Below are 13,878 nucleotides of genomic sequence, written 5' to 3' on the forward strand. Positions count from 1 at the left end.
GTGTGATATAATATTCTAAATTAGGCAATAATAATTATGGCTCATCTGTGGCTTCATTACAGTTATTAGGAGAAAAGGAAAATCACATTTGGCTTTATGCTGGTCATTATTTCCAATTCATTGTTATTATTATTGGCCTTGGGATATAGCTATCCATTGCAAACATTTGGTTCTATATTTGAAATAAATTTTGTGATTTTTAAAAATCACTTTTACATTAGGAATATTGTTTCAAATTGTGATTTGGTTTATTTGAGAAAAAATGAAAACCTCCATTCGAAACTACTGAATACTATTTAGCTTTATACAAAGATAAGTGGGAAAGATAACTACTTGCAGAAATAACAAACCATAATAAACTACTTCTAGAATCTTGAGTTCAAGCACTGGTCAACTTGATGTAAAGTGTTAGAGGACTATTTTTTTAAAATATCAACTTAGTTGATCTGAAACATCTGTGCCCCCTCCTTCCCCTACCTCTCCCTACCACCCAAAATCATTATTTAAAATTATTTGGTCTTTCTATTTTGTTAACTGCGTGAGCCCTTGGGTTAGTATGCATGAGGTGGAATTATCTGCCCACAGACCTTACAAGGTTATACAGTTCACCCTTGAGATGATTTATATCCATAAACTTGACAGTTGCGAAGTTAACACAAACACTGTTTTTAAACCCTGGCCAATCCCTCTTAGAGTAAGTTAACTTTCCCACAATCTAGAATAAATATGACATTTGCCTGCAGTCAGTCAACACGACATCAGAGCACAACGTCACATGGTCATAAAGTCTTCCCTTGATATTTTTACATTTGGTTAATATTTCTAAAGAAATTGAAAGAAAAAAAAAAAAAAAAAAAGAAGTTTCCTTACATTGAGGAACCCCACCTGTCCAGCCTGCTGACCAGCATCAGGGCAGACAAGTTGGACAAACTCTTTCAGCGTCTCCTGAGGGTGATAGCGGATGGCTGGGTGGGAGAAGTAAGGCCCAGGCTGCTGGATGATGGGTGATGTTGGAAAATGAAGAGTTGATGGTGTCGCATGTGGACTTGCTGTAGGAAAAGAAAACATCAGAGTTAATAAGAGAAAGACTTGTTTTGCCACAGCTTTTAAACTGGATTCAACTTCCTTTTAAAATGTCTTCTCCTGACCCAACTCCTAGTAACTGCTCGTGTGACAGCATTTAACACTGGAGAGGTCTGATAGATTTTCTTCCTTAAAGCTCTAAGACAAACATGGAGGCTAGATTAGGGTAGAGTTTCAAGCTGTCTTTCTATTTTCAGTGGACATGAGTTATAAAGGCATTAATAATCCTTGGTGAAGCTGAAGATTATTCATTACCTTAAGAGCTTTTTTAATGAAGCAGGCAATAAAAAATGTATTTGGTAGATTAGACCTGATTTAACTGACATTACATATGACAAATTCTAGTTTGCACATATGGATCCCCTTTCACGCTGAGATTTCCATAGACAATAATTCATTGTTAAAGCTCTTATACTCCTTTCAAGGAAATTTCTAGGGACTAATTCAGGATGAAATTTTTTGAAGTCTGTAGTAAATGATCACTTAATGAACCCATGCAATTTGGGTGCCTCACTTTACATAGAAGGCTTATGTTGCCTTTTTTTTTTTTTTGGCCATTTCAAAGCCAAACTCAGAAACACATAGATGTGAGTTATAGCAGGGGAACCCACAAGCTGAGTAGGTAGGCAGTGACCCCTACTAAATTGTTGGCCCTCTGCTCATACAAACTGATGAAAGGCTCAGACAACCATCACTCCCTTATATTTGAGCCCTGCTGAGTTTCACTGATACAGGAAGAAGATTACATTAGATTTAAAAAACGTATGTGAGGTGCTTAATAATTTTTCCTGGGAAGACTTCTGCCCTTGAAGTGGAAGGGTGATTCGTGAAGCCTGCTGAAGGGTAAGAACAGCACATGGGAAGGGCTGAAGACACTCAAACCAAGTAACGCCGAGATGGCTGCTCTCACTCCCCAATGAAGGCCAGAAAAACAACTGCCAAGTAAAAGCAGATGAGAGTATTTATTTTTCCTTTACTTTTTGCAGTTTAAATCTTTAAACACAAGGAGGCCCTGCAAAGAGAAAACAAAGGAATACCCAAATATTTGGAAAGTAAGACTTTCCTAATATTGAGGGTGACTCATAAAACTGAAGAGCAACTAAGCGAGACTGGCCACACTTTCTACCGCCATCCCATCTGTCAAAAAAGGATGCATCTCTGCTGATCCCCAGACACGGTTTTTTTGTTCCCTACTGTATCTGTAGGACTGGGGCATTTTCTGACTAATAATTGGAGTGGCTAGGACTCTGAGGTTCAGAATGGCATCTGTAGTTTTTAAAGAGTAGAAATAGGGGTTTGGAGTGGAAACAAGAGTCGGTCCGTACGTTGCAGATGACCTGATGGGATCCTTTCATTCATGCAACCTTTAATCTATCCAAAAATATTCCAAGGTTCCTACTATGGGCTTGGGATACAACACTGAGACAATCAAAGTTTTGTCTTCAATCATATAATTGAGGGCATCTTGAACATAACCCATTCGAACTAGAATTCTTGTCACCTTCCAGCCCTCATACTGGCTCTTCCCTCTTCTCCATATTAGTAAATAGCTTTTCCATCCATTTAATGATTCACTGTCATATCCCCTGAACAGTGTCTGGCACTCAGTAAATATTTGTTGATGGTACAATGAATGATTGAATATATGAGTGGTACCGAAATTAATAAAGTAACCATACAAATAAATATAAACTTAAAAAAATTTTTTAACCTGGCAAACAGCCAGGGAGCTTGTAGAAAAACTGGTAAAACTTAGGGCTTTATACACTGAATGGTAAATCTTGGAATCCATTACTGTCTGAGTTAAAATCTGCAGCTAAAAAGTTAAATGGCTCTGATCATCTCTTATTTTGCAAATTGTGCTTTAAAGAATGCAAGGAATTTTTTCATCTAATATGGTACGGTCGTCTTTGCTGGTAGCAAAAAACTTTGATCCAGTGCCCTGCATTTGACCGAATAGTTTCTAGTTAGAGATGGAATGTGGCATTTCCCAAATGAGGCTGGGAATGTACTGAGCACAACAAAATGATACACTCAACTTTTACAGCATGTCAAACACAAAGGTGGCAACTCCATTGTCAAGAGCCCCCAGGAAGCAGACCTTAATGATAAAGTGGCAATGCTTCAGGTGCTCAATGGAAAGTGATGAATGATTGTGAGATTATGAAATTGTGGTGGCCAGCAGAGAATGCTGCCCAAGGGAAAAAATTCACTTGAGCAAAGACTAGAAAGATAAAAGTTACAGAAACCTGATAGAGGAAATAATTCAACAGGACCATGGAATCCCTCCCTTAATTGTTAATAAGCATCCTTGCCCTCTTGTTGTTGCTGCTGTTGTTAAATATGTAAAAGCAAATCATTAACAACTTAAATGTAGACCTTAGTTTCTTTATTACATTTTACTAAAAACAATTTATTCACCTTTTTCTTGTGTCATAGAGTTTATTTTAACATAGACCTAAGAACACATGGTACTATATGGAGTTAATTCCACAATGGTTGATTTATAAGGATCAATTAATTCTTAATTAATACCAGGAAATCATTTAGCCTGTAGATTCACATTAGACAACTGCTGAGTCTGCACTGCAAAGGGTCATCCCTCACAACCCCTACTTTCTCATGCCTTGGACATTCTGGTTCAGCCATTAGTCCACTGTGGAACTGCATATAAATCATTCAAGATCCTGAGCTTTAATTTCTTCAAACAGAAAACAGTTGTGTTACAGACCTCACAAAGTACTATGAAATATTATTAAATACCCACTATTTCTCTGGATAACCTGCTAGCAGCACTCTTTTCCTGAACAAGGAGACTGCATTGGGTTCTTTCATTGTTCTAAAGCTCAGACTTAAGATTTCAGCCATGTCTAAATTTGGTTTTCCTCCTTCCCTATTTCTTGTTTTCTCCCTTTTATCTTGGATTAGATGTTTTTAGTGTGCCTAAGTTTTTGTCCAAGTAGTTGTAAATTATTTTAGACAGTGTCACTGGGGTTAAATCAGTCAACAAATCATTCAATCAGCAAAATTCATTAAATGTATTTTGAGATGGTCAGCTCAGGCCCCAAAGAAGAGAAAATACCATTGTGAATCTGGCATGGTGCTAATGCAATGCACAAAAAATGGTATGAGTCCAAATTTTTGATGGAGAAAAACATCTCTTATGGATGTGTGCGTGTGAGTAGTTGACACAATAAAAAATTATAGCACATTATGTAAATGCATATTTAGATCCTTTAAAATGTGCATTATTTAGTTGAGAGTCAATAAAGGCTTTTCTCAAGTGGTTACAGTTTATTGCAATGCATCCATCTGTATCCAGGCTGATGTTAATACAATTTTGTGTATTAAAAGGCACTACAAAATTGGCTACTTCTGGGGTCTAATACTCTTAGCACCCTAGGCCAGGAGCAGCAGAAAGTGTCAGAAACACTCCATTCTGGATGGATCTCACTACTAGTTTAAACTTTAACCAGAGGCCAAACTAGTTTCAAACAACCGCTTGGGCTTTTCACAAAGAATACCAGTAGGATGGGAAGGAAGGAAATTTGATCAGATTTCTTTGGCTGGAATGGCACTGCCTACACATTCTGAGCAAAGTAGCCACAATTAAAGAAGCAGAGGGCTTCCCTGGTGGCGCAGTGGTTGAGAGTCCGCCTGCCCATGCAGGGGACACGGGTTTGTGCCCCGGTCCGGGAAGATCCCACATGCCGCGGAGCAGCTGGGCCCCTGAGCCATGGCCGCTGAGCCTGCGCATTCGGAGCCTGTGCTCCGCAACAGGAGAGGCCACAACAGTGAGAGGCCCGCGTACCGCAAAAAAAAAAAAAAAAAAAAAGAATTAGAGACCCAGAATTTCCCAAAGCTGTAGGCTGTTATTTATTGTAAAATGATCATATTACTGGATAGTTAAAAACAAGAAAGCAGGTCAGTCAGGTTGGTTTACTTGTTTGCACACCACCCCACACAGTGGCCCCGATTATTCAAAGGACTCTCCTGCTTTTAGCTTGAAAAAGTTTAAATTTCAATGTGATTGAGTATATATATTTTTAACTTAGAAAAATTCTTCCTTAAGGCAGAATTGATTAAGACTGGGGAAGGAGAAGGTCAAGGTCATTACTGTATTATTGTGTATGTTGAGAGACTTATGTGGTCCAACAATTGATTCTTGGTCTGAGAGTCTACTATAGGGAGGAGGCTTTATGGACACATTTCTAGTTCAAAGAAGATGATACCAGGGAGGCATGGCCAGATAGGTTTAGAATCTTATATTTCATTCTAAGTCTTAGGAAAGAAAAAGAGATAGAAGAAAGTCACTTCTCTTTACCATTTCCAGCAGTTTTGCCCAAACTCAACCTCCAAGAATTCTAATAACCCTCCTGCATTTTTTCTCAAATCAAGATTTCACAGTTGAAATATGCTCTTCTATTTAGCCCTGACATTGCCTTAATTCCTTTATTTCTTGTCCATGAACCACTGCAGACTCTCTCGGACTGGACAGAGACTTGGATTCTTTTCATGTTAGTTTTTGCTTTCCGGCACCAACCCTTAGATCCTAGTCTCTCTTTTATAGGAGTCTCCAAAGATAAGCTGTCAAGAGAGCAGTGCAAACAATAAAATCTAATCCTCCTTCAGGTGCAGCGTGCTCTTAAGACAGCGTTACACACAGCCTTCTTCCCTCGCAGAATGAATGACCACTCCCAAGCCCTGGCACTTGCGAAACTTCAGTCTTACTGTTAATTGACACTGTCACTGGCAACAGGTGAGATTCCAAAATGTTGGTTTCGCTCTGTTAGCACCATTAGAAGAAAAAGCTACTCATCTGTCTTCAGCAGTACGATGTTTAGACAAAAATAACCATTTCCCATAAAGTACAAGGTGGCATTAAGAACTCCTGACTACTCGTATTTAAAAGTAAAGATTTTGGGCTTCCCTGGAGGCGCAGTGGTTGAGAGTCTGCCTGCCGATGCAGGAGACACGGGTTCGTGCCCTGGTCCGGGAGGATCCCACATGCTGCGGAGCGGCTAGGCCCGTGAGCCATGGCCGCTGGGCCTGTGCGTCCGGAGCCTGTGCTCCGCAGCGGGGGAGGCCACAACAGTGAGAGGCCCGCATACCGCAAAAAAAAACCAAAAAAAAACAAAAAAAACAAAAAAAACAATAAAAACAAAAAAGTAAAGATTTTAATAAGGCGGAGCTCTAAAAGGAGCGGAAAGTGGAAGACAAAAATTGTGCTTAAAAAAAAAAAAAGCCTTCTATAAGGGCAAATGGAACCTGAGTTGTTTGGGTTGTCAACTACTATGTAGTTTGCTTCTTCAGAAATTCAAAACTACAATATATAACACCATGATAGCCTATCTAAAGCTGAGAAATCTATCTTAATGGTCCATGGCTGTAATTTATAAATCATGCATGAGTCAGACCTGCCATTTATGAAAGCCTAGAAGTTTGGAGTTATGGGATTTATTTTAACAGAGACACGGGGAATGAGGAATTGGCAATGGTTTTCAAGCCTTTGGGAGGTGGAACCTTTTCTAAATAACAAACCTGTGACTCAAGCCAAGGTTTTCAAAACATACAGTACGCATCTTTAACATCACTGAGAGGCATGCAAAAGAACCTGGGTATGTCAAATACGAGAAATATATGACATTACATGATGACTTGCAAAACACCAGTATTTTTATATTATTGCTACCAAAGAAAGTAACTTGCTGTTACAGTAGATTTCCAAGATAACTGATATATTCTACTCCATTTGAGTTAAGGTAGAGGTTCAGGGTAGAGATCAAATACCAATATCTTTTGGTCTGTTTTTAACCAAAAAAAAAGAAGAAGAGAGAGGGGTGAGGGGCAAACCAAGGGCTTTTAAAATTTTAATTTAGATCAATTTTAGCTATTGAAAGACCTTTCTTGCTCAAATAACCTAATAACCTATAAGGGAAAAGAATCTGAAAAAGAATATATTTATATATATAAATTTTTATATATATGTGTATATATATGTATAACTGAACCACTGTGCTGTATACCTGAAACTAACAGGACACTGTAAATCAACTATACTTTAATAAAAAGAAAAGAAAGGAAAAAGAAGAGAAGAAAAGTAGAGTGATATAATATAAGGACCATGGACTTTGGAGTCAGAAAGACATGGATTTAAATTTTAGCTCTATCATTTGCCAGCTGTGATTCAAGTTTCTAAGCTTCTCTCAGTTTTCCATCTGTCTAATGGGGCTTATACCTCATAGATTTGTTTTGAGGATTCAATGAGACAATGTATATAAGGCATATGGAGCAGCTCCTGACCATACGGTTATGTGATCATCAATAAACAGCTTCTTTTACTTGTAATACTATTATAGGTAAGGATGGGGATGGGGATGAGAAATGACTAAATTGGAATTTGCTCCTATGTGCTAGGGACCTGTTCAAATCGTAGAATACACAGGGGGAAGGGAACAGTGGAGTAAGAGGCACCTGTTGCCTATCTGTCTCTTGGACAAATGAGTGCATAAATATTGCTAAAAGAGTATGAGCTATCAGTATGGATATGACATGAGGGTCTTGAAAAAAGTTCCATCAACAACAAAATGCAAAACCAAAGCAACAGAAGCAACCTTGATGTAAAAGTCATAGATTCCATAGAAACAATGACTGTAAAGGCTCTTTTTGGATGAAATACACCTTGAATCCCTACCTTTGCTTAAATCTTAGACTCTGAGACTTAACCTAGAAACTTAGAACTATGGGGCTATCTCCCTCTAGACTCCATTTTTTACTTAGACCTATAATCCTTAAGTGTCCATCCTGACCTCCCCCTTTACCATGTAGACCCCTGCTACCTAGGTACACTTCTGACCTAATCAGATTCTGAGCGTGGCCTCCTCATAGCCTCATACAATGGAGATCTCTACCATTGCCCTTAAATGTCCCACTGTGTTAGTTATTGGGAGTTGCTTATTAGAGAGCCAATATATGTTAACTGCTTAAAAAGTTTCTTAGAAGCTCTGGGGTACTTTTTAGGAAAATTTTCTAGTTAGATAAAGAGACTTGGGTTTTAATTTTGTTGCTGTCTCTACCTGGCTTAAATGTGGGCAACTTCTCTCTCCTCTGGTTCTTTCATCTGCAAAATGAGGAGTTTGAACTAAACAGTTGCTGAATCTCATCTAGCTTTAAATTTCAATGAAATTCAGTCTCTGGGATTACATTTACAAATAACAATACAATTGATCCATATGTAACAACACTGAAATCTAAAAAGTGTGAAACAAGGGAGTATGTGGGGTTTAAAAAAATTATTTATTTTAATTAATTTATTTTTGGCTGCGTTGGGTCTTTGTAGCTGCGCACAGGCTTTCTCTAGTTGTGGTGAGTGGGGGCTACTCTTCGTTACGGTGCGCGGGCTTCTTATTGTGGTGGCTTCTCTTGTTGCAGAGCACGGGCTCTAGGCGCAGGGGCTTCAGTAGTTGTGGTTCGCGGGCTCTAGAGCGCGGGCTCAGTAGTTGTGGTGCATGGGCTTAGTTGCTCCGCGGCATGTGGGATCTTCCCAGACCAGGGATCGAACCCGTGTCCCCTTCATTGGCAGGCAATTCTTAACCACTGGGCCACCAGGGAAGTCCTGGGAGTATGTGGTTTTTAAAAGAAATTATTTTTTAAACGTTTCTGGGATATTAGGTTCTAGGGTATATCTGGACTCAGTCTCTAGGAGCCTGTGCCTTTGGGAAGGCTGTAATATTTAGAGTTTTAAAAACCCTGAGGGAATGTGCCAGTTCAAGCTCTGTGAGATAGAGTCCTGGCCTTTGGGTTCTGACAGGACCTCTTCTCTGAATAGATCATACCTGTGCACGAATCCCTTAAGCCGCCATGACGGCTAATGTGCAATGCATTCAAACGCCACAGAACAGCTGTGATTATTGGAGATATGAAGAGTGACTGGTTATTACGCAAAGTTGACAAGACTTCAGTTCCATGAAGGGAACTTGAGCTTCTACGTAATATGCAAGCAATACTGTGAGTCAAGAGATGAATAAAAGAAAAACATTTAAGGAAAAAACCACCACCATGGATTGGATGATCACAGAGGTTAACAGAAACAGGCAGAGAATGAATTCTCAAATGACCTGTTGGAAGGGCAGTCCCACAAAAGAGAATTTCAAAAGTAAGCTCCGTGGAGGTTCTCTAGCCTATGCGAGGCCTACCAAGTCCTGGGACCAGCACTGTTTGGGAGACTTTGCTGGCTGACATTTAAAATACAAAAGGCAAAACCAAGCAGGTAAACAAACAAACCCCACAACAAACAAAGCTATGACTGATTCACGGCCTTCCCCCCCAATACTCCCGCCCACCTGGCAGGTATACATTGCAGTTCAAGCCCCTGTTTCTGACCAACATGATTACTAAAGCACAGGTTTCAAAGTATCCTCCTGAATGCACCCTACAGGATTTAGGGATCTATCCTGCTGCTGGTAGATTTCTCACAAGGGGAGGAAGTAGGAGAAGAATCAGTCCAGTGTTTGAAGTCAGGTTACCAAAGTTTTACCCCAGGCTGGGTATCAACTAGCTCTGTGTCAGCTTCCTATGCACCTTAGTTTCCTCTGCTGCAAAATGGAAATTATATGTCTGTATGGTTTTTAGAGCTCAACTATTTTGGGTTTGAAATCATTCACTCCCTCTGTGAGTCTAGGAAAAGTTACGTAACTTTTTCAAACCTGCATTTCCTTGTCTGTAAATTGGGTAAAATGCACTAATTTAAGAGATTTTCCCGAAAATTAGAATGATTTCTTTTTTTTTTTTTTTTTTTTTTTGCAGTACACGGGCCTCTCACTGTTGTGGCCTCTCCCGTTGCGGAGCACAGGTTCCGGAAGCGCAGGCTCAGCGGCCAAGGCTCACAGGCCCAGCCGCTCTGCGGCATGTGGGATCTTCCCGGACCGGAGCACGAACCCGTGTCCCCTGCATCAGCAGGTGGACACGGAGCCACCAGGGAAGCCCTAGAATTATTTCTAATTCTAGGTGCCTAGTACATAGTGGGCTCACACCTTTAAAATGAATGTGTTGAGAATATATTGTGTGCCAGACAGCGTGCTTGATTCTAGGCTATTTATTATTCTTAGAGTTGTGTTTTTAGCATAAATTCAGATACACGAAAAGTAATCAGGATCATGCAGTGCCATGTGGCAACCTGAGATAATTGGGAATCAAGAGTTGAACTGTTCTCAACTGTTTTCATGGCCCTGGAGGTCCCTGGTGTGGACTAAGTGTCACTCTTCTAACAGCGGGGTTTGACCTGTGCTCTGCAAGCTCCACCTGCAGCACAAAGTCACTTGGCTGGTAGGAGAGCCAAGCCCACTGCCCAGCACACAGGACAGCTTTGCCCTTATCTCATGTACTGGACAGCTCTCAATTTTGGCTGCCCAGTAGTCTTTCACCCTTTCTTCTGGAAACAGAGCTCTAATGTTTCTTTGTGTAATTATCCTTCTTCGCTCCACCTCAGTCTATCATTAGCCTAGACTTTACCCTCCCCCCAGCTCTGTGGGTGGGCATGTAACCCAGGCCACACCAATGAGAAACCCCGTTATCTTTTTTTGTGTGTGTGGTACGCGGGCTTCTCACTGCCGTGGCCTCTCCCGTTGCGGAGCACAGGCTCTGGACGCTCAGGCTCAGCGGCCATGGCTCACGGGCCCAGCCACTCCGCGGCATGTGGGATCCTCCCAGACCAGGGCACGAACCCGTGTCCCCTGCATCGGCAGGCAGGCTCTCAACCACTGCGCCACCAGGGAAGCCCTATCTTTTTTTTTTTTTAATGTCTGGGAAGACACCTCTGGGCCAGAGGCACGGGGAGCCCCACTCATGGCACCAGGCCTGGCTGCAGGGCCCCCCAGTTTGCTCTTGCTATGAGGTTGGGGACAGGGATTGTCCTGTGGAGCCACTGTTTACTTGTGTGGGGGACCCTTCCCTTCTTCTGGGGTGTGCTCAGCTTCTGTATGTCCTGGATCTTGTCCAGCAGGCCAGAGACGGAGGCCTCAGTGGGTTTGTAACAGTCCACCAGCAGCTCCTTGACCCTGGCAGCTGGGTCTCATTGCTCCACATCCAGGAGTTCGTCCACAGCAATCTCCAGCTCCAGGATCTCCTCTTCCTGGTAGTTGTAGAGGCCAGGGAGCTGCTCCAGGATCCACTCCTCCAGGTTGAGGCGCTTCCGTAGCTCCTTGAGGTCATACTTAACAGTGACCTTCCCCTGGCACCTTACTGGGCCCTCACCTGCAGCCCCAGGGGGGCTCTGAAAGCAGAAACTGCCACTGGTCCTTGGGGGCCAGGACCGCCAATGCTGTGCCCCCTGCGGGGCGGCTGTCCACCATGGCAGCTCTCCCCACCCCATTAGTTTTTTTTTTTTAATTAATTTATTTATTTTTGCTGTGTTGGGTCTTCGTTTCTGTGCAAGGGCTTTCTCTAGTTGTGGCGAGCGGGGGCCACTCTTCATCGCGGTGCGCGGGTCTCACTATCGCGGCCTCTCTTGTTTCGGAGCACAGGCTCCAGACGTGCAGGCTCAGTAGTTGTGGCTCATGGGCCCAGCTGCTCCGTGGCATGTGGGATCCTCCCAAACCAGGGCTCGAACCCATGTCCCCGGCATTGGCAGGCAGATTCTCAACCACTGCGCCACCAGGGAAGCCCTCCATTAGTTTTTAAACATAAAGATTATTTTAAAAGTGAGCAAATTACCCAAACCAGGCCAATCAGAGCCATAAGCATCCTACTCTAGGGAGTAGGACCGTCCCTAGATCTCTTGTGGAAGAGCTGTTCTCTTTCCCTTGGGATTGTTACATTGGTGGGGATTAAGTCTGGAGCTGCTCATATCATCAGTGCCATGATCTGAAGAGATTTAGTCTAAGAATCAAGTTCACACAGAGGACAGCAGAGCTGAGAAAGATAAAGATACAGATTTCTGAAGGTATTGCCTGAGCATCTGGATCCAGCTCTACCTGAAGCCGCAAACACTCTGACTTTTCGGTTACATGAACCAATTCATTATCTTCTTTTGGGGAGACTGGAGGGGTGATTAAGCACTCTCTCTGGGTTCTTTCACTTGTACGAATATTTCACTTGAAAGGGTGCTTATTAACATGTCTTCTGTTCATTACTGGGTATGCAACAATTCAACAACTCTTATTACGGTATTCAGGAATTTGAGGTTTCAGGAAGATCTAGAGATATCCCTCAGCAATACCAAGGTTTTCTAAATCTGTATTGTATGCCAATAGAACGGACCCATACAACCTGACACAAATAAATCCAAATCCTCATAATTACTTTAAATACCTGTGCTATATTATCCCTATATTATCCCTGCTAATTCCCCTTTCATGAATCTCATCCAAGCAATAATTATTTGTTCTTCTGTTCTACTAGGTTGCAGGGGCAGGACTGGCTTGTCTGGTTTGCTCATTAGGGCCTAGCACAGTGCTTGGCAGATGATACATTCTCAAAAATTATTTGCTGAATTGACTCTTGTAAATAACAATGGTGCTTACCTCCCTGTTTTTTTTAAAAGATTTAATTTTTTTGATGTGGACCATTTTTAAAGTCTTTATTGAATTTGTTACAATACTGCTCTGTTTTATGATTTTTGGTTTTTCTGCCGCGAGGCATGTGGGATCTTAGCTCCCTGACCAGGGATCAAACCTGCACCCCTTGCATTGGAAGGCAAAGTCCTAACCACTGGACCGCCAGGGAAGTCCCGGTACTTATCTCTTTAGCAAGAGTCATACCTGAATGAAGACAAGCCAAAGCAAAGTCTTCACCATGGCTATGGGCTAATCATCATGGAAGGGGGTTCACCTGCCTGACTGGGGAGACCCCCCGCCCCGTTCTTCTAACCACACAAGAATAATGGGATGGAGTAGCCAGGCTGCCTCACCTCCCTGAGGCCCCATCTCTTCTAGGCTATGAGGCTCCTCCCAGTGAAGGGAAACACACACTCCTTCTGGACCCACAGGAGCAGACAAAAGAGAGAACTGGGGATGGGGAGTGAGGAGCGAGGGAAGTGAGAATCCTTTCAAGAGAACCACACAGAAAGACAGCAAAAAATGATATGGGGATGGGGGGAATCTGAGACAGTTAACATTTTAGAAAATATATATATTTACTTATTTATTTATTTTTGGCTGCATTGGGTCTTCGTTGCTGTTTTCTCAAGTTGCAGTGAGCAGGGGCTACTCTTCGTTGCAGCGCATGGGCTTCTCCTTGCAGTGGCTTCTTTTGTTGCAGAGCATGGGCTCCAGGTGTGTGGGCTTCAGTAGCTGTGGCATACGGGCTCAGCAGTTGTGGTGCATGAGCTTAGTTGCTCCACGGCATGTGGGATCTTCCCGGACCAGAGCTTGAACCCATGTCCCCTGCATTGGCAGGTGGATTCTTAACCACTGCGCCACCAGGGAAGTCCCTGAGAGAGTTAACATTTAGTAACATACTAATAACATATGTGGCCCTTTCCATATGTCATTTCACTTCCTCCTCCTATTAACACCTTAAAGTTTTGTACACGTAGGAAATTAACAGACCAGCAGAGGATGGGTGAACAAGCTTAGTTTTAATTAAGAACTTCTACTTTCATGGGCATTAAGAGAAATGCTGAGCTCAAAAGGTAGAGGATGGGGCACAAGCTTATGCAGATCCCAAGTGACTGGCCAGGATTTGCATTCCATTCTGGTTGACTCTGCAGCCCATGCTCTTTCCACTGCACTCTGCTGCTCCCATTTGAATGATTTTTCAGAGGACAAATGGCTTATTTCCTTTCATGATATTTGCCTC

The 13,878-nt window shown here is 42.2% G+C and overlaps 1 protein-coding gene across 7 annotated transcripts in view; it reads right to left on the minus strand.

The window, feature by feature from the left end:
- The window catches only part of NFIA (nuclear factor I A), a 376,913-nt gene that overhangs the window by 55,184 nt on the left and 307,851 nt on the right, over positions 1 to 13,878 (minus strand). For 4 of the 7 annotated variants that reach the window (XM_059083370.2, XM_059083385.2, XM_067006874.1 and 1 more), the window contains one exon: positions 871 to 1,049. In XM_059083370.2, coding sequence (XP_058939353.1) covers positions 871 to 1,049 — 179 coding nt within the window. The remainder of the gene's footprint in view (positions 1 to 870; positions 1,050 to 13,878) is intronic. The other 3 variants (XM_067006876.1, XM_059083380.2, XM_067006875.1) reach the window with 1 other exon arrangement.

Source organism: Kogia breviceps, chromosome 1 (genome assembly GCF_026419965.1).
Source record: "Kogia breviceps isolate mKogBre1 chromosome 1, mKogBre1 haplotype 1, whole genome shotgun sequence".
Lineage (NCBI taxonomy): Eukaryota > Metazoa > Chordata > Mammalia > Artiodactyla > Physeteridae > Kogia > Kogia breviceps.